Source organism: Balaenoptera musculus, chromosome 15 (genome assembly GCF_009873245.2).
Source record: "Balaenoptera musculus isolate JJ_BM4_2016_0621 chromosome 15, mBalMus1.pri.v3, whole genome shotgun sequence".
Taxonomy (NCBI): domain Eukaryota; kingdom Metazoa; phylum Chordata; class Mammalia; order Artiodactyla; family Balaenopteridae; genus Balaenoptera; species Balaenoptera musculus.
The window spans coordinates 36,501,251-36,528,386 of NC_045799.1; the positions used below are offsets into that span (position 1 = coordinate 36,501,251).

General features: G+C 41.3%; 1 protein-coding gene across 1 annotated transcript in view; it reads right to left on the minus strand.

Moving 5' to 3' along the window:
* Window positions 1–1,329: 1,329 nt before the first annotated feature.
* PAK5 (p21 (RAC1) activated kinase 5) overlaps window positions 1,330–27,136 on the minus strand; it is a 314,636-nt gene continuing 288,829 nt past the window's right edge. The window contains exons 5-10 of the mRNA XM_036824177.1: window positions 26,496–26,987; window positions 25,146–25,279; window positions 20,496–20,622; window positions 7,978–8,103; window positions 5,749–5,883; window positions 1,330–3,650 (exon numbers count right to left, since the gene is read on the minus strand). Coding sequence (XP_036680072.1) covers window positions 3,495–3,650; window positions 5,749–5,883; window positions 7,978–8,103; window positions 20,496–20,622; window positions 25,146–25,279; window positions 26,496–26,987 — 1,170 coding nt within the window. The 3' untranslated portion in view covers window positions 1,330–3,494. The remainder of the gene's footprint in view (window positions 3,651–5,748; window positions 5,884–7,977; window positions 8,104–20,495; window positions 20,623–25,145; window positions 25,280–26,495; window positions 26,988–27,136) is intronic.

A 27,136-nucleotide genomic window follows, 5' to 3' on the forward strand; every position in this document is an offset into this window, starting at 1 on the left:
GACACAGTGACATTCACTTGATCGGTTTGCCCAACGAGTCTGAACTCATTGAGTTGATAACTTCATGGAATGATTTTATTTTTCTAGTAATTGCTACTGAGTGTGTTTGTCCCAGTGGGTAATGGGGACACAACCATAACTCAGACTGATTCCATCTGCCTAATCCATGAAAAAAGATCAATCTCATTCAAAATCAAAATATCTCCCCTCCCCTTTGCTTGAGCTAAACTTGTATCAGAGAGATAGAAGTAGAGTGGATAGGCAGTGGCAGGGGACAAGGTGTGCCTTCTTACCCTCCCTTTCTTTCTTCTGAGTCCCTCCCTCAAATCATGGAATCTCAGACTAACTCCTGGCTCAAACCTCTGGGGAGCTGTGGGGAAGGGAGATTCCAGTAACCCAGCTGACTGCAGTCAGCTGCCTTGGAAATGCTGTTGAGGGAGAGGAGATGCCTGTTTCATTTGTGTCCACCTGAAGACTACAGCCTCTGCTTTTAGAGTGGTCGTGGTGTAGATGATATATGTGGTTTTTAGAGTAAGGTTCAGCTCCTCCCTGACCCTGCCCACTGTAGAAAAGCAGCCATATTTCCCTTTGTTTTCCCCCATGGTGCATACCTCCAAAGCACTCTTCAAGTTGGGCATCACCCCATTACTTAGTTAAGTGGTTGCCGTGTTCCCTACTCTCTCTCTATGCACCATCATAAGCAGAAGAAATTAGTGTATTCTTCTGTGCCTTCCAGTGTCTTCAGGGACCTGCCTGGGGAAGGTTGCCTTCATCTTTCTCTTCCCTGGCACACAATATACTACTGTTAGGAGGTCTCATCCTGCTATCTGAGGCTATTTCCTGAGGGTTTTCACTTTCTGAAATTTCCAGATGAGAAATGAACTCTTTATTTGCCAGTATCACTCTCAGCTTCATGGGATAAATGTTAATGTCTCCCTTGTCACCCAAACAGGAGGAGGGGGCCCAACATTTTCTTCCAGTCTACCAGAGAGCTTCTCTAATCCAGAACAATCTCCTTTTTATATCTTTCGTGGGTAAAAGCATTCAGATCAGTTCATCATCTTTGGAACAGCAGAGTAGGAATCTTTAGCCATGAATCTGGCTTTCCTTGAATTTGGCCTTCCAGAATTTAATTTTTTTTTTTTTCTCAATAGTGGTATCTATATCATAGTCTTACACTGCTTGTTACCTGTGGGGATGGGAATATTTATCTTTGCTTCATGTCAACATGATATTACACATAATTTTATAGCAACTCATTTGCATTCCCCAAGATCATAAAGACACCATTCTTGTTATTCAAGAAGCAAATTCAGGAAATTACCAGAGTTTCCGATAACACGATGGGGAAAAAGGCAAACATTTATTTTTATTTGCAAGTGCAGTTTCTGCCAATAGTTAGTGCTCACACAACCTTTTAAGCTACAGTAACTTTTGGTAAATTCAATGAAGACTTTAAAAAAGAGGCAGTGATAAGAAAATTACAGAAAAATTTCTATTACACTGTCAAAAATGTTTGGAATCCAAAATCCACTATTTTCTGCAATGGTTTTTAATATTTTCTCTGGTTAAGAAAAGATTTTTTTTTCTTTCCTTTCTATTTCTACATAGTCCTGGTTAAATGAATACAATCTGTTCCATGAACTTTTAGGACTGTCATTTTCTGGATTTAGATTATTTTCATTCATACATACTTATATTAATATTTTAATATTTTACATAAAACATTGATTTGTTGTGTTTTATGAATCAAAATTATAGATCCTATTTATAATGAGGCATTTCCAGTTTAGGGAAAAACTGAAAATCTAATCAGTAGAAGGTCATTTTATGCCTTTATTTTCCTTTTTAACCTTAATAAATAATTAGGAACCTATTAATTACAAACATTCTTAATTAGGCTTAGAGCAACCAGAGCATTTTCACAATTTTAAATTCATATTTGTTACAGTATGTGAAATTAAGAAAAGCCTCTGGTTTTCCAGTTTGGTAAAAAATGGCTTTCGTTGGATGCAGAAGTAATAGAAACTAATGATGACTATGTAGCTTTTCCAGAGTTTTAAAGGCAAATCTATATTGGCCTACAGTTAACATGCAAATTCATCCAACAAGCAACACAAAATGTATTGTAGTAGTCATTCGTGTTTATCAACATTCAAGAAGATCTAGTCAGCAGCACAACTCTCCTATGTCGGAAACACAGAACATGGTCACAACTGAATTCGGGTCACACCCGGGAAAATCCCCGCTTCCTAATTCATTCTCTAGAATCCAGACTTCCAGTATGATACAGAAACAATAGCGACGAAGGTAATAAATTACAGACAAGAGTTTGGTGTGCTAGCACACAGAGTTTTAAAAACAGTGACGAACAAAACCAAACATCTTGCCCTCTTATTTCTTTTTTCCCTTTGTGAGACTGGAATTCTCACAGCCTTCTTGAAACATTCAGTTTGGGGAACGGAGTCCAAATGATCCTAGCACTGAGTTGTCGGATCAAGATGGCGGAGGAGTAGGACGTGGAGCTCACAGCCTCCTACAAGTACATCACATGATCCTAGCACTAAAATTGTTCCTTGGAGGGGAAATTTGGCCCCAAGGGGACATCGTACCCCTTTAAGAGAGGGTACTAGGGAAAACATCCTACTGTGCAAAAGATGGTTTGCTACTAATAGGCTTGAAGGAAAATGTGATTTTTCAGAATATTTAGCTTTCTCCCAAGGAGTACTTTTGGTGGTATACTGTGGCTCACATTTTATTGTACTGTATTATTTTTGGCTGGATAAATGGAATGTGCACCCCCATCACCATCACTCTTAAGTCTTCTTCCATCACATAAGACACTTGTTAAGATAAGAAAGATATTCTACTAAAGCTGACGGTGACTGAGAGTCATTCAGTATTCAAAGTTCCTAAAGAATTGTTGGTTCTCTGAAAGGGATAAAAAAGTAGGAAAGACTTTGTTCAAACTCTTGCTAGTAAACAGGTATTACTTCAACTGATACAATGGCTACGTGACATCAAAGTACTATAAATTATCAAAACTATTGTACAGAAAAATTACAAATTCATTGCAAAATACATTACACTGCTACCATTAAGAAAAAAGTGCTTTTTGTTATCCTTTCTTTTTTTTGCCAGAAAAGTATTCTTTCAATATAGAAAATCCTGTGCGTTACCCTGCATGTGGCTAGGATATATCATAACGGAGTTTGTACTGAGTCATTCTGATTTGCTGGATGAAAGGCTGAAAAATATAATAATGACTTATTAAAGCCGTGTTCCAAATGACCACACCAGCTGTTAGTGGAGAGATGCCTGTTTAAGACACAAGAAGATGCCCTGGTCTGCCAAACCCTGCCGGTCATCACACCGTCCCATCAATCAGCTGGTCTGGAATATACAGGTCTGTTACACGTTATCTGGTTTCCTTGTGTTCGCCTGAATTATTCTCAGGTCCTCATCTAGCTTTGTCACCTCTATGAATCCTCTGCTCAGTGATGCCTGTATTGTCTCATGAGGGGAACAATGCAAGATGGCGGACCTGCCAATTTCAAGAATGGATGTCCGAGGAGTTCCTGGGCTGTGGCTCTTTGAGAGGGTTCCCTCACCAACATCAGGTCTAGGAATCCCCGGAGCACTGAAGAAACCTGTGAAAACGCAAGATACCATCTTGAGGACTAACACAGACACCCAACCCAGTTCCCCTAAAATGGGTTCCCAGCGAATTCCCAGGAAAGTCATTCTATCAACAACATCAAATTCCAGAATGTCAGCTTGAGGAGAAAGAGGTTATGGAAGCAAAAGCAGGAATTGCCTTTCTTAACATATGCTGTTTTCCTTACCTTCTTCAAGTCTGAAATAATAGGATTAAATGATGGTACAACAAAGAATATTTACTAAATAAAATAATAATGGTATAATAGTGACAGTAGCAGCTATTCTGAAGTGCCTACTGTGTATAGGTGCTGGCCACACATGTTTGATGAACAATGGTGTCAACATGGAATGAGTTTTCTTTGTGTAACCACTGAAACCATCTAGGCTTTGTGGAATCCCTTTCTTGAAGAGAAACAAAATTCTGTAAGGATATCTGACACAGACAGCATTTTTCCTTTCATTTCGTGTAATTTACTTTTTGAGGTATAGCTTACGTACATTCGAGCGTGTAAAAAGTTTATGTTCTACAGTAGTTTTTTTAAACACATATTTACACCTATATATTCCCAACCCCTATCAAAATATAGAACATCTCTCCCTCCACCCCCCTTCCAATCAATACCTGTCTCCCTGCAAAGGGTCACCACTATCCTGACTTCTGATAAGATAAATTTTTACCTGCTTTTGTCCTTTATAGAAATGGAGTCATTGGCTGTCAACCCTTCTCTCTCTGGCTGCTTTCACTTGACATCGTGTCTGTGAGATGCATCCCTGATGTGTGTGGCAAAAGCTGCTTCCTTTGCATTGCTGTGTAGTATTCACTGCTGAATCATCCCACATATCACTTATCCCTTTGGGAAACAACCTTGGAAGGTTTCCAGTTTTTGACCATTAGGATGAAAGCTGCTCTTGTCTGTGACTTTGAAGAACATCACACTCCTTCGTATTGGGTGTGGGACTATTTGAGACCATACTATTTTAGCCACTTTTTATTATTTAAACCCAGTCCAATGCAGTACAAATTTCAATCTCTTGTTCAATTCAAGCAGTCTCCCATCTTTTTGGTAGATCCACACAACCTATATGAGTGATTCTATTGGGGCTCTTCCCTAAGGTTTAGGGGTGAGGGAAGAGGAGAAGCAACCATTACAAACTATCCCCTCACCTAAGGCAGCCTCACTCCCTCTCTTATTGTCAGGAGGCTGACGGGAGGGGTCAGCATTTATAGAGCTGATCTGTGGAGACGGCACCTCTCAGCAAGCTCTGCCCCCACTGGTGGCCCCCACAGTGGCAGTTCTTTGACTTAGCATCATATGTTCTGAGCTTGGCCCTACTTGACAATCTTTGGAAAACAGAAAAGACCCTACTTGGTCCCTTAACCATGTTGCTCTTTGCCCTGCACAATCTAGCCCCTGCCTACCCTCTGACATGCCTCACCCTTTCCCTGTGCCCACTTTGCTCTGGCTGAGGGTCTTCACACTGCTCCTCCCTCTGCCTGGGACATTTTTCTCCCAGATCTTTTTGCATAACTAGCTCCTTCTTTCCAATCAAGCTCCAGTCCCTTGACAGGGCCTCCTTCACCCCTCAGCCAGTACTAGCTCCCAGCCCCCTCTCTGGCCCCTTCCATCACATCACAGTGTTCTATTCGCTTCATAGCAGGTACAGCTCTCTGAAATTATTTTATTCATCCATCTGTGTGTGGTTTATTAACTGCTTCCTCAACTAGAATGCAACCTCTATGAGAGTCAGGAAACGTGGGGTTTTGAGCTGCTATATTCCGGCCATTAGAACAGTCCCCAGCATGCAATAGATTCTCAAGGAGGGAGTGCAGAGTAGAGCCAACCCCATGAAAGACGAGCAGGTCTACCCCATTTTACAGATGAGCTTCAGAGATGGAGGGGCTGACTCACTTGCCCAAGCGAGTGAACAAGAATAGCAGAGCTCTGAATATAAGCAGCTCGAATTCCAAAGTCCATGCCCATAAACCAGGATCTACTCCTGGATGAGACATACCAGTCTTTAAAACTACAGAGAGACAGAAAAATCGAAGAACGATGTTGAACTTCAGCAACGGATGCTGCTTCTCACCTTGTGCAGGTCCTTCACTCTTGGAGGTAAACTGTCCCGGATCCGCCGCATGGCCTGGAGGGGAGGCTCATTGAAGTAGGGGGGCTCGCCATCAATCATCTCTATCACCATGATCCCGAGAGACCAGATGTCCACCTGTTAGGCACACCCCACTGATTATCTCAGGCAAAGAGAACCTTCTGAAAGGTTGGATGTGTCAGGGACCCCAACTCATTCATACTCATAAATTAATATGGGATATGTAACCTCTCAAAATATACAATTCATATTTATAGGCTGAATTGTTGAGTGACCAAGTGTTTGCTAATGGTCTTCGTCTGCTTTTAAAATACAACTTCAACGAAGATTCTGACAATTAGATACACGTGAATGTCTTAAGACTCTGAAGTTTAGAACTTTCTTTTAATCCTGTTAACTTGGGTGATTCATGGTCTACAGGGCAGATGTGAAAACCATCCAAAGTTTTATGTTATAAACGGAGAGGAAAGTTGCATTTAAACCATAAGAAAATAAGAAAAGTTTTTGGCACATTCATAACAAACTCCAAAGAGCTACATTGCACAGCACAATATATCCTGATTCTTTTATTAATTTGATTTTTAAAAATAGTTCTTTGCCCCCGTATTTTTTGTTTTTCTTTGTGTTTTATCACTTTGAAGCAGTGTGCACAAAACCATCATCTATAAAACCACGTTCAGGGAATGGAGGGAAAGAAAGGGAGAGACAACAAGCAATCCTTTCTGGGTAAAGAATGGGAAGTCAGGACAAGGAGGAGCCACAGCCGTGCTATAAATTCCCAGGCACTGTCGCCTCCTCCTCCCAGCCTCATTACACCTCTTATCAGTTATTCGCACTCCTGCTCTCACCCGCACAGTGACCTTCACTGAGAATTGATGTTCTTGGGACCACAGTGAGATAAACAAGTGGAGTATTCATCCAAGGGCAAGTAAACCAGGGAAAGAGAACAGAGTCCACTGAACTTCTGCCACTCTCCTTTGCTCACTGGTCTGTGCCACCACCTGAAGGCTTCTCCTCTCTTAGGATCACCTTCTGCACCATAATGTGTGGAAACACTATGTGCCCAGGCGAAATGAGCTCCTTGCCTCTGTGTGTATGTGTGTATAGTGTGTGTGTCTCAGAACTTCTACTCACACTATTCTCCCCCTAGAAAGCCCTCCTCCACTTCTGGCCCCTCGTTTTATGTATCCAAACCTTGCCCTTTAATAGATTATGAACAGGTATGGAAGCAACCTAAGTGTCCATCAACAGATGAATGGATAAAGAAGATGTGGTATATATACAATGGAATACTACTCAGCCATAAAAAAAAGAATGAAATTTTGCCATTTGCAGCAACACGGATGGACTTGGAGGGCATTATGCTAAGTGAAACAAGTCAGACAGAGAAAGACAAATACTGTATGATATCACTTATCTGTGGAATCTAAAAACTACAACAAACTAGTGAATAAAGCAAAAAAGAATCAGACTCACGGACACAGAGGACAAACTAGTGGTTACCGGTGGGGAGAGGGAAAGGAGGAAGGGCAATACAGGGATAGAGAATTTTTTTAAAAAGGGAAGGTTATTATGGAATTATATGAAATCATGTGTGTGAAACTTTAGGAAAGTGTAAAGCACTGTAGAATTTAAAGAATCTTTCATTCAATAAAAAAAGATCAAAAATTTTTTTTGATTAAAAAAACAAAAAACAATAGATAGATTATGAGTGATTATTTCCTTTTCAGAGGAAACAAACATTTTGCCATATTTTAAAATATGTTGCAATATTCATATATGATTTTCCTATAGGAAAACATTATTTCTCATCCAAATATTAACCCCAATCCTGTGGAGCTTCCTCTGACGTTCTATCCTTTGAATCATCACACCTACTCATTTGTGTGTCTCCGGCCACTTTTCAGGTTGCATTTTCTCGCTTTGTGCATGCCTGGCCCTGAGGGTAAGATAATAGTTTGAGTGACTCTCTCCCACTGTCAACTTGGGACCTAAGTACGCTCCTGGATCAATGTTGTGGAAATATCCCAGGGGTGGCCAGTCTCCCTTCTTCCACAACCTACTCTGTGACAAGCCTAGTGAATGGGGGTCAAATGTGGAGTTAAAAGTCATCACCCTGATCTCCTGTGGTCATTAACGATCTCAGAACCCCTGCATCCCAGAGCCTAACCAGACCCTGCCACTCCCCATCAATGACCATCACTCCCTTACCTCTGTCCCATAAGGCAGCCTAGAAATCACCTCAGGTGCCATCCAGTAGGGTGTGCCAACCAGTGATTTCCTCTTTGGCACCTCTTTGGAAACTTGAGCACAGAAACCAAAGTCAGACAACTTTATCTGAAAAGGAAAGGAATGCAACAAACTAACAATTTAAAAATACTGGCTCTGACGTTTGCAGCAACATGGACAGACCTAGAGATTATCATACTAAGTGAAGAAAGTCAGAAAGAGAAGGACAGATACCATACAAAATCACTTATATGTGGAATCTAAAATATGACACAAATGAACTTATGTTCGAAACAGAAACAGACTCAGAGACAAAGGGAAGAGACTGGTGGTTGCCAAGGGGGAGTGGGGGTGGGAGAGGGATGGACTGGGAGTTTGGGATTAGCAGATGCAAACTCTTATATTCATGTATAACCGAATCTCTTTGCTGTACACCAGAAACTAACACAACATTGTAAATCAACTATGCTTCAACAAATTTAAAAAAACACTGGCTTCGAGATGTAGAAATTAGAAAGAGTTTCAAATTCAAAACAAAATCACCATCTCATTATTAACAGGCCTTGAAAATACCAGAGGAGGGGCTATCAGACCCTTTTATTGGAAAGGTACAATCCATTTTAGTGAAAAAACCTCTTATGGCTCCAGCAGGATTGACTTGCAAATGTTTAACTCCTGCTGCTGGTATCTTTTATAAAATTATGAAACCCCAAAATTTACAATACACCCAAAACAAATTTATTAAAATTCAAACCTACTACTTTCATTTAATGTAAGAGATGATGCTTTAGTGTAAGTAAACTGCTATTCTCAACACGAGTTTTCTACAAACTGCTGCAATTTAGGTTTTTTTTTTTTGTGCCAAAGACATTTAGATTTCTAAGTACCATGAGATGATTCAAATAACCAACCTCATTTCTATGTTTCAATTATTGCAAGGCCCCATTTATAAAGGATGCTGAGATAACACTTTACTGGCTCTCCTTTTCTTTTGGTTTTCCTCCTTTGCTCAGGACAATTGAAGTTGCCAATGTGAATATCAATGCAAGTGGAAATGTGGGCATAGAAACTGGGTGTGAGCAATTAGTTACCAGGGGTACAAAGTGGTCATCTTAATTACCCAATATACATATATGTTATTTATGTTAGAGGTCATCAAAAAGAAAAACACCCTGAAATTTCTTGCCCAGAGCCTTTAAGAATACTCTTAGGAACATACTGCACCCTCAGGCACCCTGCCAGTTTATATATTCTAGGTGACCAGGATTCAGTTTATTTCTGGGAGGCTTGGTTCCTGTTCATGGTGACCTGGTCTGAACTTCAGATAGCCTCATTGAAAAGGATTGCCACTTAGGATTATTGGTGATGACAGAATACATTAAATGAAAACAAAACAAAACAAAAAAAAATCAGTGATTCAGGCATTGGTTGACAATGGTTCAGAATGGCCATTTGAAGTTAAAATTTCCATAGATCAAAGGTATAGTCTCTAAGGCACAAATTCTCCCTTGATTCTCTTGATACCTCTCTGAACGTTTTTCAAACTTTTTTTCTGGCTCTATCTCTGCTGCCCACAACTTAAATACTGGGGCTTCTAGGAGTTTGGCTCCCAACTCTCACCTCTTCTCTTTTTAGGTGCTCTTGCTAGATACTCTTTTTCCTCCCAGGCTTAATGCAGGTTTCTCTCCTTCATTCTAAACCTATACATCCATCGAGTATTTGTTTCCACATGGAGTTAATTTTTGCGAAGGTTATACAGTCTGTGTCTAAATTCATTTTTTTGGCATATGGATGTCCAGTTGTTCCAATACCACTTGTTGAAAAGACCATCTTTGCTCCATTGTACTGCCTTTACTCCCTTGTCAAAGATCAGTTGACTCTATTTATGTGGGTCTACTTCTGGGCTCTCTATTCTGTTTCGTTGGTCTATTTGTCGATTCTTTGCTAATACCACACTGTCTCAGAAAGTCCTAAAGTTAGGTAGTGTCAGTCTTGCACTTTGTTCTTCTTCTTCTTCAATATGTGTTGATGATTATGTTGGTCTTTTGCCTCTCCATATAAACTTTAGAATCAATTTGTCGATATCTACAAAATAACTCACTGAGATTTTGACTGAGATTGCATTAAATCTATAGATCAAGTTGGGAAGAAGTAACATCTTGACAATACTGAGTTCTTCCTATCCAATGGAATATCTCTCCATTTATTTAGTTTTTTTTATTTTATTCATCTGAGTTTCATAGTTTTCCTCATATAGATGTAGTACATATTTTGCTTGATTTATACCTAAGTATTTAGTTTTGGAGGGTGATAATGTAAATGGCATTGTGTTTTTAATTTCAAATTCCACTTGTATTGCTGGTACATAGAAAAGTGATTGACTTCTGTATATTAACTAGATATCCTACAACCGTGTTATAATCACTATTTAGCTCTAGATTTTCTTGCTGATTCTTTCAGATTTTCTGAATAGATGATCATGTCACCTGTGACCAAAGATAGTTTTATTTCTTATTTCCCAGTATGTATACCTTTTATTCCTTCTCTTGTTTTATTGCATTAGCTAGTACTTCTTGTATGATGTTGAAAAGGAGTGGTGAGAGGGGATATCTTTGCCTTTTTCCTAATCTTAGTTGGAAAGCATATTCAATGCTTAATGATACTTCAAGGCCCTGATCACTTCTCAATTCCTCCAGAATTTTTCTCAGGAACCCATATTGATCTCTCCCCTCACCAAATTTGAGAGAATTTAGCATTCATTTAATCTTGAACTGTTTTCTGATGCTGAGTTTTTCCCTCAGCTAGAAATGACATTGCTCAGGGACAATAGCTCTGCCTTTTAATTGTGAAGCCTCGCTGTGTTCCTTAAAGGCTGAGAAAACAGTAGATACTCAAAAAACTCATGCTACTAGATGGATATTATCTGATATTGACATATATATACATACATACATACATACATACATGGGACAACAGATCACATGATAGAAAACACATTGGTGCTCCTTCTGAAACCATCATTGACTTACTGAAGACAAGTGTTTCTAGAATCAAAGTTCTAACACAGATGAAATGGAGGTAATGTTTTGGAAATTATTATTTTTTCTTTTTCCATTTCCTTGTTCATGATCTGCTCTCTAATCAGGTCAAGACTAGTAGGGTGTTGTTTGGGATGGGACTCCTTCAATTTGGATTGCACCAGATGGAATGCTAGAAAAAGATGGTTTAACAGAGAGATGATTTTTCTCAATTGCTTTGGCATATCAAGAATCAAGCCCAGATGTGTCAGATCACAGAATTTCCATGTGGTATAAAGAAGAGTGCCCTGGGAATTCCCTGGCAGTCCAGTGGTTAGGATTTGGCTCCTTCACTGTTGGGGCCCGGGTTCAATCCCTGGTTGGGAAACTAAGATCCCACAAGCTGCAAGATGCAGCCAAAAAAAGAAAAGAATAATACATTAAAAAAGAAAGAAGAGTGCCTTATGGCCATGGTAGCTGGTCCATAATCCTTGCTGCCCTATTGTAAAAGGCATCTACAATTCTGAGAAGTGAAAGCCCTGCAGTCCATCCCTTTTAGCCAAGTATTATTTGCAGAAGAGGACAAAGAGCAGTAACTTATGTCAGGCCCCAACTCTTTATTATACACTATTTCCTACCACCCCGAGCAGAGGGTGGTGCGCTTCAGAAATATCTGAGTAGCATACATCCCCACACAAACAAGGGAGAGGAGAAGCCACATGTATCTGTGCTCAGAGGTAATATTAAAAATATTTAATAACCAGATTCATCTAGACCAATCAGAATCTAGACATAAAGTTGAGCTTTGTTCTGGAGTTATCCTGTGGGCATTACCATCCTTAATGAGGCAAGGGGGGGTCCTGGTAAAGGGCTGGGGTCATGGGGGATAATACTCCAATGATTGGAAACGTGACTATTAACCAACAAACATGAGAATATTGCAACATTTCAACAATGGGTATAGATACACTGGTGAATACCAACTGCACATCAGCTTCGGCTATGCCCAACATGGCCTCCATGGAGAGATGGCACAACAGAGTGGGTGGAAATGAACTTGAGGCAATGCTACTGGCTTCCATGGCCTTTGTGTGGTATGCAGGGCTCCCGAAGCTCCTCCAAATCTCAGTGAAGGAACCATAGGCACAAGGCTATGGTTGACATGAGAGGCAGTCTCAAGGATAGCTTTCAAGACTTGAGGAAAGAGGCTGGAGTAAAATACTGCAGAGAAGCCTCTTCCTGAAAAGACCAGCAGCTGATGGGACCAGCTAATGCTCACTGGTCATGAGTCCAGGTAGCAGAAGAGGCTGTCATGCCAAGGCAGGGACCAGCGAGGAACAAGAAGATGGATCGTATCTCCTTCACCCGGAGGTCCCATAACCCACATTTGTCTCCATCCTGAGGAAGATGGGGGTGGGAGGTGGAAAGAAGGAGCAGGTGGTGGCCAAACCTGAAAGACTGAGGGTTTAAAGGTATCAGTTTAACGTTACAATAATGTGTCTGAACTCTGATAGACAATGTTTAAATTATTTAAGCAGACTAAATTTAATAGACTGAATTAAAATAGAGTTTAGAAAAAATTCTAGTCAGTGGGGCTTTGTGAAGAAGTCGAGGTTAGTTGTGTATGTGTGTGTGTGTGTGTGAGTGTGTGGTTATTTCCAAAGCTCAAACCTGAGTAAGTTTGCAACCCTATGACACAGATAGTAAAGGAGGAACAATTTTGCCAATATATTTTGTTTACCTGTAAAATTAAGAAACCTGAATGATTCAGGAGGTGAATGTATCAGCATTTTGGTATTGGCAGTTTTAATTTCAATATCTCTAGTGTGGCTTTCTTTTTCCAGACATTAAAAAAAAAGATACCAAACCTGACAGACTAATAATTATCTCTGTGACAAAATATAAAATGAGAAATTGAAACTCAACACTTGGAAGCTAGGCCTGTGCTTCTCTTGTAGGAGTATAAGTGCTTTTGCATGATTTTTTTACTCATCCAAGTACATAAAAGAGACAATTTTCTAAAAGAACATAATTGCACACAACATTCGTCCAAATAAATCTGCAAGTAGATAATAAGAACTCAGGTAATGAGTATAATAAAGCATTGTAGGCAGTTATTAAAAGCAAATCACATACACACACACACACACACACACACACACAAAGCAAATCACATAGACTTTAAGCTGAGCCTTATTTTAGATAGGATTGTACAACGCGGGTACTTAGGAAACCACCTTTGTCTCACTAATGCAGTTAGGCTAAGAGAACTGAAGCAAGCATGTTGCCCGCCCCCTAAGAGGAGATGTAGCTGGTTCCACAGCAGCCAGTCAAGGAACTAGAGCTCAGAGGTCAGGCAAAGCTGCTACTTAAACCTGAGATCTTACCCATCTCAATGCAACCCGGCTAGGAGTAAGGGGCCCCACAAAAATTTGCAAGAGGAGGAGCAAAAGAGAATCTACCCACAAGATAGCTACAGGTGTAAAATAAAATGTAAAACCCTCGTTTTGTAAATTGCATATGCTCTAAATAATTCTTGCATCTGCTCCAGGTTTTTGCTAAGGCAGAAAGATGGATGTTTTTGTGCCTGGTTCCTGGGTGCTTCCTATAAGGCAATGGTAAAATTACCATTGTTGAAATTGCTCAGAGATACATCCAGCCTGACTGAATCAGAATCTCTGAGAGAAGGGCCCAGGAATCTGTTTTTTGCCAAGGTCTCCAGGGGTTGTGATGCTCACTAAAGTCTGCGAACTTGTTTTAAGAAGAGCAATGACCCAGGGACAAAGGAACCGAAGTAATAGAAGGGGCCAGACTGATGATGGTGCCTCCAGCTGAAGACCCACTTCTTCAGCAGCCAAACCCTAGAGGAGAGGGAAGCCATCATAGCGGCTGAGCTGAAACGGCCTAGAGGCCTCAGCCAGCCCCTCTGCCATTTGGCACAGCACAGTGAGCGGTAGGAACTTGCCAAAGACTATGTGACAGTTTTAGCAGTGAACTCAACCCTGGGGTCTTCTGACTTTTCATTCTGTGTTCCCTGCATTAGAAAATAACTTCTGTGGAGGGAGTGTTTGGGTGTATCTCAGAGACTACTGGAAAGGAATGAATTTAAGCAAGCTATTTAATATGCCCAAGTCTCTATTTAAGAAGAGCTTCTGGGAGATAATCTTCAGGTTTTCTTCTAATTGTAAAATTCTAGCAATTTGAGAGACAACAAAATTCAAATGGCTAAAGGAGCCAGGAAAATATTGGGTTGGCCAAAATTCTGTTCTGGTTTTCCAGTAACATCTAATGGAAAAACCCGAATGAACTTTTTGGCCAACCCAATAATACCAATGAATTAAATGAGCCAGTGGAGACAATGGAAAACTAGGGGCACACGCCCCTGGTAAAGAGACACTAACTTCCAGCTGATTGTCAGGGGCCTAGTAGAGAAGGTGTGGAACACTCATAGGCTCTGGTTGCCCATCTATGGCCCCTTATTTATCCTTTAACCCTCCCTTCAAATCCTGTGGGAGAAAGGGCACAAACATATTTATTATTTCTGGGTGCTATGTTAGTTTGGGCCCCCCTCTCCCAGAAGAAAATGCTGAGACAAGGATTCAGCCTAAGTCATTTATTCGGGAGATACAGGAAACACTAGCAGTGAAATGGGGAAGTATAACAGGGAAGGGAAGGCAGTCAGTCAAGGGTTAATCAGCAAGCAAGTTACCACCATGGGAACTAGAGCTTAATCCTGCTGAGGACGTCTGGGAGACTGCCTCAGAGCTATTCCATCCAAGGACGAGAGAGCTGGGGTATTTATACACCAACTCCCATCACTTTTTCAGGGCTGCTCCTGGGAAGCATGAATGTTAATTTCCTGGAATTTCTAACCTGCTTTGTGCTGGAAGAGCAGACTACAATAGCCAGAGAAGTCCCCAGGCAAAGAGATGCAGGTGGTGGCATTTGGAGGTGGAGTTAGCGAGCACTGAAATGGGAAGATAAGGGTGGGGCACCAGCAACATTTGCACTGTAGTGCTATTCACCCTCATCACACCACCTCCATTACTGCCATGTGTGAAGTCAGGCACAGTGTTGCCAGACACTGATTTTTTTCAAGGGAGACAGGAATCTGAAATTTTATGTGAAATCTCCTAATTCTTAAAGTGTGGCAACCAATTTACAGTAAAAAGAAAAACCATAAAGATTACTTGTAAATGCCTCTTTTTAATAGATGCATTGGGCTTAAGAGGTCATGGGTTTGAATTCCATTTCAGCCAATGAATTTGATAAAAGTTAGTCACTCACTGCCTTGTGGCCCCTAAGTATCATCTCTTAAATGCAAGCCCCAGGCCAAGGAAAAATCATGGAGGAATTTACTCAACCCTTAATTGTAAGGGCAGGGGTATTGCCTTCACTCTGAGCATCTACCGTGTACCTGGTTTACCGCTTATGGTTTTATACTAATTACTTCATGTAATTCTTGAAACCACTCTATGACATGTTATTTATTTTCCCTTTCAAACCCTAAACACCACTCCTTAAACACCTCTGCTTAACACAAATTAGTGACTCACTAGATATTATTTCTATCATGGAAAGAGTGAACGATTTCTTTTCAGTTGATAGCAAATAATTTCCCTTGTAGTCTTCGAAGAGGCCAGAAAGGACTTATCCTTTTAAACCTGAGCAATTCACTGTTTTAAAAAAATATATTTTATTTTGAAATACTATATATAGGCTCATAGGAGGTTACAAAGAAATGTGCATACAGTCCTCCCTATACATTAGCATCTTATGCACTATAGCTCAATATCAACACCAAGAAATTGATGTTGGTACAGTCCATAGAGCTCACTCAGATTTTATCAGTTATACATGAACTCATTTGTGTATGTAGTGTGTATGTGTGTATATGTGTGTGTACTCTGTAATTTTATCACATTGTAGTCTTGCACAACCACCGTCACAAATCAAGATATGCAACTGTACCATCACCATAAGGTGATGGTGCTACCACTTTATAGCCACACACTTCCAATCCCTAACCCCTGGCAAGCACTAATATGCTGTACATCTCTATAATTACATTATTTCGCAGGTGTTACATAAGCAGAATTATGTAGTGTGTATCCTTTTGAGGTTGACTTTTTTTTTCACTCAGCATAATTTCCTTGAGGTTCATCCAAGTTCTTGCATGTGTCACTCATTCATTTATTTTTTTGTCTGGGTAGTATTCCCTGGTATAAATACACCATAGTTTATTTAATCATTTACCCTCTGAAGGACATTTAGGTATTTTCTAGTTTGGGACTACAGTGACTAAAACTGCCATAAACATGTGTGTGCAAGTTTATGTGTGGAAATAAGTTTCCATTTCTCTGGAATATATGCCTAAGAGTGAGATTGCTTGTCACATGGTAAGCCCATTTTCAGTTTTGAAAGGAACTGCCTATTTTTCAAGAGTGGCTCTACATTTTACATTTGCACCAGCATTGTACGAATTAGTGGTGTTATCACTATTTTTCATTTTAGTCATTCTTATAGGTGTGTAACGATATCTCATAGTTTTAATTTGCATTTCTCTAAGGGCTGATGATGTTGAACATCTCCCAACAGCACACCTTGTGTGACAGACAATATTTCCAATAATGCCAACAATGATACTGTCCAGCCCATGAGATCTTCTTGACATGTGATTCAATTCTCCTCCTACTCAGGAGGGTTTCATGTTCCTTCCCGCTGAATCTGGAAGGGCTGTGATCATGGTAAAAGTGACACTATGTGACTTTGAGGTCATAAAAATGCCATACTTCTACCCTGTTTTCTTGGGACACTCACTCATGGAAACCAGCCTCCATGCTGTAAGGAAAGCCACACGGAAAGGCCACATGGTAGGTGTTCTGGTGGACAGTTCCAGCTGAGCATCCAGACAACAGTCAGCACTACGTTCCTGACATATGCCTGAGGAAGATTTCTAGCTGCACCGTCTAACAAGTCAGAGCAGCACTGGCTGGCTGAGCCCAGCCAACTCTCAGAGTCATGTGAGAATGCGAAAATAACTTTTTTTTCTTAACATCTTTATTAGAGTATAATTGCTTTACAATGGTGTGTTAGTTTCTGCTTTATAACAAAGTGAATCAGTTATACATATACATATGTTCCCATATCTCTTCCCTCTTGCATCTCCCTCCCTCCCACCCTCCCTATCCCATCCCTCTAGGTGGTCAAAAAGCACCAAGCTGATCTCCCTGTGCTATGCAGCTGCTTCTCACTAGCTATCTATTTTACTTTTGGTAGTGTATATATGTCCATGCCACTCTCTCACTTTGTCACAAATGACTCTACTACCTAAAGCAATCTACAGATTCAATGCAATCCCTATCAAACTACCACTGGCACTTTTCACAGAACTAGAACAAAAAATTTCACAATTTGTATGGAAACACAAAAGACCCCGAATAGCCAAAGCAATCTTGAGAATGAAAAATGGAGCTGGTAGAATGAGGCTCCCTGACTTCAGACTATACTACAAAGCTACAGTAATCAAGACAGTATGGTACTGGCACAAAAATAACTTTTGACTTAAGACCTAAGGTGATTTGTTATTATGACAATAAATGAATATGTCTTCTGCACTATAGAATGCTATAAAAGCTCCAATAGATTAGTATAAATTGTACTCTCAGCCTTTTCTTGGAGTAGTCACACTCCATCTCTGTTCTCTCTTTTAAGAAAAAAAGTTTCCTTTCTCTATAGAAGCTGGAGTCAATATGGCACCTTGTTCTTAAATGTGGATGAGCTCACCCTGGCCAACGCGGCTGAGAGTCAGGCTCCGCTCCACAAGCTGTGTTCCTTCTTCCGGGTACACTCTCATCCCTGAAGCCCACAGGCCCTGCCCCTCACGTATCTCTGCTGTCACCACCCCATTGCAGAGGGGCCTTCTCTGACTGGCCTCTACAAACCCTCTACTCTCCACCCTCCATCTTCTTTACTCTACTTAAGTTAATTAATCATAGAAAACTTAGAATGTATCACCCTGCAATCTGGTGGTGATTTTATTTTTATGTTTATCTATTTGTTTATTATCACACCCCCATTCTCCAAATAAACTGAATGAAATTAGTGATTTTGCTTCATTCATCCTTAGGACCTAGCACTGCCCTGGCACAGAATGACGTTTAGCTCATATTTATTGAATGAGTGAGTGAACAAACCATTCAGACTGAAAGCACTGAAGATGTGCCAGTCCCTGTGAGCTCTGCTGGGTGCGTGGAAACTAAAGAAATGTTTGAAACGGAGATTCTGCCCTCAAGAATGACACTGAATGATCTAGCCTTTCATATATTGTGGGGAGGGGAGATCTTTAAGTAAGCTAATTAAATAATGAACTATCTTTGTCTCACATCTGATTTTGACATCCGACAGGTGCTCACAGCAAGGGTGAGCCTACACCCTCAAACTCTAAAAACAATGAAAGAAAGCCTGGCAGAAACTGTCCTGATTTTTTTTTCCTGTAAGCTCCAGTCCCCAGAGCCAATTTGTGGACCAGTTCAATGCTCTGCAAATTGTGTTCTGAGGCCATGGGACCTTGCCCTGGTGCTTTTCTGAGTCAGGCCAGGAGAGAGTTCTACCCCTTTTCCTATAGCTCCCCTGCTCTATGGCAGATGCTGCAAAATGGCCACATGATCTTCCCCTCTCTGTATCCACATGCCTTTGGATGCAACTTTGCAACTTCTCCCATCAAGAGGAAGTGGTGTTTATGGTGCTACTTCCCCACCCCTTGCATCTAGGCCCAGTTACCTCTACTACCACTGCTGAGATCCAGCCAACCACCAGGCTAATTAGTGAGGCTGTCAACCCCAAAGTGACCACAATGCAAGAGTGAGCTCAGCTGATGTCACGTGGAGCAGAGGTAAACTGTCCCAGCTAAGGTCAGTGCAAAAGCCGACTCACAGAATTGTGAGCAAATAAATGGTTCTGGGTTTAAGCCACTAAGTATTGAGTGGTTTGTTGTGTAGCAAAAACTGACTGACACAGACTCCTGTACACTCTTAAAAAAAATTCAGCCAGAGTAATGCAGAAAGCAGGACTTAAAACTGCCCATTAAATGTAATACTAAGTTGGCAAATTATGTGTGTGTGTGTGTGTGTGTGTATGTTCATATATATATATATATATATATATATATATATATATATATATATAGGAAATGGGATTATGGGTGATTTTTATTTTATTCTTTATACTTTTCTGAATTTGCTGAATTTTCCACAATAAAATTGACAATCTTTTTAAAACAAAAGAAGAAAAGCCAAAGTTCTTGGGTAGTTTCTTCTGGTTGCCCTCTGATCATTCCTGGGCAAATTCTGATGTGACATGAACATTTTCCATGTGACTGAGGATGCTGGGTGGTAAAAGACAGGTGCATTAACGGGACAGCTGGCTTCATTCATCACAAGGCTATTACATCTGCTGGGAGTTTCAGGAAGATTAAAAGGGTCTAAATAGGGGGAAAAAAATCTATGCTTCAAAACTCTTCCATCTAACTAAGTCTTCCTGGGAATGTCAACTCATGCCTTCCTTGGCTGTTGTATTCTATCTGGTGTGGCTGATGAGTTTCAAGTGAATCCCCTGAGCAGGCTGCAATGATGGGAAATGCAGATATCTGGGCCTGGGGATACACTAGTGTGATGGATATCTTCTGTTTGTCCTTTCAGATCTGGGAGCCCTGAGCCCTGGGAGGCCAACCTGTGTTGACCATTGATGGCTTCTGATTGGACTCAGCCAATGGGAAGCACCAGTAGGAGATTGGAAGGAAGGAGCAGAGTGAGGTTCAGGTACTTATTGGCCCAGCTCCCATCCAGCAGGTTCACTATGGTCTGGCTTCCACTGAAGATCAGAACTCCTGCCAGGCAGCCCTCTTCACACAACAATCTCTATTTCAAGATTCCTGTGACTAGTTCTGCACCTCACCTCTTCAGTCATGGGGTAATAAGAGTGGTGTTCTATTCTAGAGACCTATGCTGGTCCTCATGACAGTTCCTTTTGGCTTTTCTACATCTCATCTGCCCACACCTTTATTAAACTCTCCTCAAAGCACTGGAATTTGTCATCTGTTTCCTGCAGGGACTCTGAGAGATACTGCAGACATGCGTAGTCACATGAACAGGGTGGACACAGTCCTAGAAAAGTCATTTTCTCTCCACCAATGAAAATAAGAATGTGGCAGAAAAATAAAAGAAACTTCTATAGTTTCTATTACTTCCTGCACTTACTGTTAAGGCAGAAAATTATCCATCAAATTCAGCTCACAGATAGTTCTGAATAACAGGATGACACTGAGGATGGTAATTTCTTTTTCAAAAGCCTCCTGGGAAGGGGAGTGGGTGACTTGCAACTAAGGAAAATTAGAATTATGAGAAAGTGTTCTTAGGAATATAATACCTGTGACAGGTGAAATGACAAGGTAAACTGGGGAGGGACCCAACATGAAAATCTTACCCGGCCATCACTTGTCAGCAGGATGGAGTCACTCTTTATGTCCCTGTGAATCACTCCTTGGTTGTGCAGGTAGGAGAGAGCCCTCAGAACCGACAGACAGACGGTAGCTATTTGTTCTTCATTCATTCTAGAAAGGAAATCACATTGAAGGAGCAAGGTCAGGCTTAAGACCATCTTTGAAATGATCAAGAGAGGTGGCTCCCTTGTGTTCTAGTGAACCAGTCCATGCTCCCCAGCCCATGTCTCGAAAATCTATGGGGAAGGGAAAGGAAGTCTTTGGGACCTGATTCCCAGAACCTAAGGTCTGGCATTGAGGATGATAGGGGCTCAGTATAAGGTAAAGTAAAGAGACCCCCATTGGCTGGCTTTTGCGTCATCAGTGCAAATGCACTTCCTTGGACTCTTATAGGTAATTCCCCAGGTACTGACAAGCCACCAGGGCCCTACAGAGAGGGCACACTGAATGACGCCAAAGTTCCAGGAGTGGCTGCTAGATGACCTTGAGGAAGTCCTTTAACTTCCTCGGGTCTCTTTTTCCTCATCTTGGAAATGGGCAAGGCCATGGTTCTCTTCAAGGTTGGACTCAGGCAAAGTGGTCTTTAGATCTCTAAGATCCCCCTCTGGGACTTGCCCTGCCTCTCACTAGCCCTTCCTCTCCCTCCTCCAGGAGCTGGAAGCTCATGTTGCTCCAGGTCCCTCTGTCAAGAAGGAAATTGGGCATAGTTAGTTACAAATAACCAAGCATGAATGCGTGATACCCTAATAAATAGACCATGGGAATAAGAAAGGCAAGCACAACACTGGATATGCTCCCCCATTTCATGGCTGCACCCTCCGAAGAAGGTATTTCTGGTTTCAGAGGAGACTGAAGTCAGGTGACCTGCCCAAGGTTATATAGCTCAGAAAGTAACCAGATCATGATTCAAACCCCACCTTTTATGAGTTCAAAACCCATGCTTTTCCACTTTCCCCACTGTATCATGCAGCAATTGTAACTCAAAAGAATGGATTTTCAGCCACTGAAGAACCCAGGTGGGAAGAATGATGTGGAGAATGGAGTCCCTCAGTGCCCTCAAAATGACCCATTTAGGCATCTGCCTAACTCAACTAGGTATAAAACTTCCTCCCTCTCACGGAGATATTGAGAGGCCCAAATTAGGTAGCAAATGTGAAAGACCTCCTAAAACAAACTATCAGGCAAACAGAGGAGGCTATCAGGAGACACAGTGCATAACTGACCAGAGCCCAAATTTAAGAATTGACTTGGGGAATAATCCCAGGTAACTTTTAGCTCAGCAGGACAAGTAAATAGATGGCTTTGAATCTGTGTTTCAGTCTTGTTGATGCCAACAAACCCCAACTGAGTAAAACTAGGGTTCAAAGTAAAATCCAAGGAGATAACCAATCAGGAGAATGTCAAAGGTACAAAGTGGATGAGTATGAAGAAACATGCCCTTCTCTTTGAAGAGGATTCCTACCGTCGCAATGAATTGGTCTCATAGGAAAGCAGGTGTCTGAAACAGTGTGGAAACCTACAACTTCTGTGTTCTTGGTTTTGTGGTAAGTGGGCTGGTCATTATGCTGGATTGTTTTCAGATGACAATTTTCACATCTGCCCAAAGCACAGTCCTGAGAGGTTTAGAGCATCAGCCACAGGGACAAGTCCAACTACATCTCAAAATTAATTCAGGACCAAGAATTATCATTTTTAATAAAATTAATAAAATAAAATCCATTTTTCTTGAATTCAATGAGATTTGAGTTATTTGAAGCAGGCATAAAGATTTTTCACAGGTCAATGGTAACAAAAACTAATTGACTCTGAGCCCCCAATCACAAATTCCACAAGCCCTGGAATTTATAACAAATGTTACTGACTCTTAATTCAATGACTTTGAAATGGACATGGCCTACTGTAGAAAGCCTGGTGCTTTCCTACTTCAGCAGGGAGGAAGTCAGGTGGGGATAAAAACACCTCAGTTTTGGAGTCAACTCCAAATTCAAATCCTGGCTCTGCCTATTATTAAATACGTGATCTTGAGAAAGATACTTTTCACCTCTATGAGTCATAGCTTCACCCTCTAACAGACAGGCACATCAACACCTACCTTATAGAGATGTGTGAAGGTTCCATGAGTTAATGTATAAAGAACCTGACAGAGCTTGGTACTTTCCTTTCCCTTCTAGAACTGTTTCCTTGAAAAAAGTAGGATATGATTTAACAAGATGCTAGATAGGGCTAAAACTTTAGTATGTATAAGAAACTCCTGAGGGGACTTCCCTGGTGGCTCAGTGGTTAAGAATCTGCCTGCCAATGCAGGGGACACAGGTTCGCTCCCTGGTCCGGGAAGATCCCACATGCCGCGGAGCAACTAAGCCCGCATGCCACAACTACTGAGCCTACCCGCCACAACTACTGAAGCCCGTGTGCTTAGAGCCCATGCTCTGCAACAAGAGAAGCCACCACAATAAGAAGCACGGGCACCGCAACGAAGAGTAGCCCCCACCCACCGTAACTAGAGAAAGCCCGTGTGCAGCAACAAAGACTCAACACAGCAAAAAATAAATAAATAAAATAAATAAATTTTTTAAAAAAAGAAGAAACTCCTGAGCATCTGGCTAGATGATGGATTATTTTACTCCATCTGGGTACAGCCTGAGATGCTGTATTTCTAACAAGCTCCTAGGGGATGTTGATGCTGCTGGTCCCCAGACCACACTTTGAGTGGCAAGCAGTTAAATGTTTTATCAACCAATCAATCAATCATTCAATGAAGTACTTATTGAATATCTACTGTAGGAAACTCTCTGAACTACCAGCTTAAGGATTTCAAATTCTAAATATCCATGGTATTCCTTGACACACAATTGCTTCTTGCTCTCTGGAGCTACTCTACCTTCAAGGGGAAATCCATCAACAAAACTAGATGGAGAGAATTAGAAAACACAATGGATTCTAGAGAGGCTGGCTCTTCAGTGAATCCCACAGATACAAAATAAGAACTTGACAAAGGGAGAACTGTAGTTTTCTGATGCTCTCTGAGGCAAGAAAAAAGCCCCTCCCTTGGACATATTTTTATTAATTGTTTTATATGTAAGTCACATTTGTCTTATTCTTAGGTCTCTTCAGTATACTTGGTGCTACAATTTAAGATGATTAGATAGATAGATAGATAGATAGATAGATAGATAGATAGATAGATAGATAGATAGATAGATATGGTGGTTGTATGGCTATACCAATAGGAATCTGCCAGCTGAAATGTTGGTGATAAACATTCAGTGTCTTCCCTCGTGTCCTTTTGTTTTTAGATGGTCTACCGCAGACTCAGAGCTATAGGGAGTCATGATTGAAACACTGCCTCATTTTAGTGGAGAAAAAGCAGAACCTTCGATCCCTTATGGGTTTCTGAACACTTTCTTGCTACCTTGCTTTCCACCTATTGTCGCTCAACTGGATTCACTTATGATTTGGATTCCATTTCAGTGACATCAGCTAATACCCAATGTAGCTCTTTCATGACAATCCTCTCAACTCTTTGGTATTTTATTTACCAGCAGAGCAAACTTAAAGTTTCCCAAATGTAACATGATTTTTTTACACGTCTGTTCCTTTGAACCTTGCTTTTCCAGCGAGGTCCATGAACTAACGGCATTAACATCGCCTGGGGGTTCCTTAGAATGCAGAGTATTACGCCCTCCCATTGAATCAGGATCTGCATTTTAATAAGATCCACGGGTAATTTGTATGCATATTAAAATTTTAGAAGCACTGTCTTAGCACATACTCTTTCATTTGCCTTCAATGCCCTTTTCTTCCCACTTGCCTTCTTAGTAAACTCTGATGCATCTCTCAAAACCCATCTTGGACATCACCGTATATTGGAAATCCTTCTTGACTCTCTTATAGAGATATTCAGGTATTCTTCTATGCTACTTATATACTTCTTTCTAATTCTGCACAGTTGTTATAATGTATTTATTTCTAATCTGAGACTTCCTTGGAAGGGTGTATCTGAGCCTTATTCATTTGTATCTTTTGTAGCCCCAGCACTTAGGAAAGAGCCTGGCACATAAAAAGTGATTAATAAACACTTGATGAAATGACCACAAATGACACATCAGAGAAGCAAGTAGCTGAGGGAACAGTGGCAATTAACCATTGTTACTTGCAAGATGATTTAAAAACAGATTTGAAGAATCTCTCTCTCTCTTATGTAGTTTGTTATTATGACATAAAATTTTGATCTTTCACCTGCCCCTGCCTTCCCCAGGTACCCTTGGTGGGATCAACACATAGCAATGGTATAGCAACTTAGGAGAATGAAACTCAGTTTTAGAAATCTATGTAAGGATGGGAAATTCTATTATTTGTCACTGAAACTCCATTCTCAGCAGCTTGCTGATTTAAAATCAGTGGGTATCAATGAACTTCTGGAGGGCAGGGAGAATGTGAATTGAGTGAATGAACTATATATACATGATACTGTGATAGGCACCTGGGAATACAGAGAAAAAAGGCAGTCATTTCTCTACCTTCAAAGTGCTTAACCACTTATGAAGAGTTCATAAATATAGTCACTGAGGCCTTACCCTGGAAAAGAATAATAAGCACCTTGAACTACTTGCCTGGATAGTAAAGAAACTTACCTGGTATGAGTAACGATGTCTGTCAAGGCACCACCTTCTAGAAATTCCATGACCACCCAGAGCTCATCATTGACAAGGTAGCTGTTGTACATGTCAACCACGTTGTCATGGTGATAATCCCGCATTATCACAACCTGGGCAAAATGGAAAGACACTGTTTGACTTCGGACCGTGAAATTTGACTTTTTGTTTTCTCATGGCTACATTTGGGCTGTGAGTTCAACTGATGGGGAGTACTGATTGTGTGTGTGGGGGGGTATTCAGAAGTCTGTTACAGACAAAGGGACAGCACTGAGAGCAGCTGGCAGGAATAGAGGGGATCAAGTTAACAAATTCAGAGAAAATGGCAGGTCAACCAGACACTGGGTTCGGGGAGAATACGGAGTAAAAGCAGGCAGAACCATGGCAGAGTTTGCATTCACAAGAGGGAGTTTAGTTGACTGTTTGGGGGGATGTGATCAGATATCCCACAGGTTACTTTTAAAACACATTGTCCATACTCTGCTATTGGTTAACTGGGCAAAAGGGTCACCAACTCAAGGTAAGTGAGTCTCAGAAGTGACTGAAGTAAACAGTTATTAGGGCTGGGGCCACATGACACTAATTTAACTTCTTGGGAGGTCTAGGCTGAGTCTGAAAGAGTTTGGGCTGAATATAAAGGATAAATCTTGAAGGTAAAAACATTATGACTTAGGCATTAAAAGGCCAACTTGTGTCTGCTTGCTGGAGAGAGTGTCCAGGAATTGCCATCCTGTGGCCGCTTCTGGTGATATTTTCAGAATGAGTGTTAAATAATAAATTATACAGTTGTTTAAGTTATATTTTCCCTGTCTGTTCTGGCATTGTGGTTTGGAAATAAGTTCCAGAAATCAGGAGCTGTGGACTGGGAAGAAGATGAATCCCACTCACCCCATGCTCTCTGTGAGGTTTGGAGCATGGAAAAGAAATGGACACCTATGGGAGTTGGAGCTGGGTGGAGCCTTCACATAAGCCATCATGGAAGAAGGTCCAAAGTCACAGCTGATTGCATTGTTACAGCTGTATGAACCTATTGTCTGACCCCGGGCTAGTAACATAATCTGATGCTAGGTTTCCTTATTGCTAAATGCAGATAACATTTTTCTGTCTATGGCTGTTGTGAGAATCAAACCAGACCAATGCTTAGCACAGTGGCTGATCCACAGGAAGTACTTCATAAAGAGGCAGCCATACAGGCATAGAAAGAGGGATGTTATTTTTGTATTTATATTTTCTGTGTTTTCTAATGTCCTAAAATGTATATGTGTTATTTCTGAAATGGGAAAGAAATGTTACATAGGACAGAAAGGATGATCCGAACACACAATTTACCTCATTAAAAAGCAGCTCTCGTCTCTGTTGCTTTCGGAGGTCCATTTTCTTCACGGCGACTTGCTTCCCCGTGTGTTTCTCGGTGGCGATGCACACAATGCCGGTTGACCCTTCCCCGATTTTGATAAAGTTGTCCAAATATTCTCTGGGGTCTCCTGGGCTGACCACCAGCTGCAGGGCTGCCCGGAACTGTTCGTGGGACACCCTGGAGGGCTGCTGGTCTGAGGAGGAGCCCCAGCTGGGTGGGGGGTAGGTGCTAGATGAGATGCTGAGAGAGCTCAGGTAAGAAGCTGTGGAGATGTACTGTGAACTGGTCTGCAGGGAGGGGTGGTGGTACAGGGTGGCTGTGTGGTATCCAGATGGGTACTGGTGGCTGCTTGAGGAATAGCCTGATTTGCTTTGACTTTGAGGTAGTTTGGCAGGGCCCCTGGGGTAGGTGTCGGACCCTGACAGTGGAGGGCTGAGGACCACCTGTGCTCGATCATAATCCACCTGGGAAGACAGACACAGATGGAGAAATTCACATGCTACATCTGAACACCATAGCCATCACACAGCTGGTCCAAATGATGATCACCACTGCACAACCCACTCGTGGGTGAGACTTACCTCATGGGGTCCCAGGATGCATTGCTTCCACC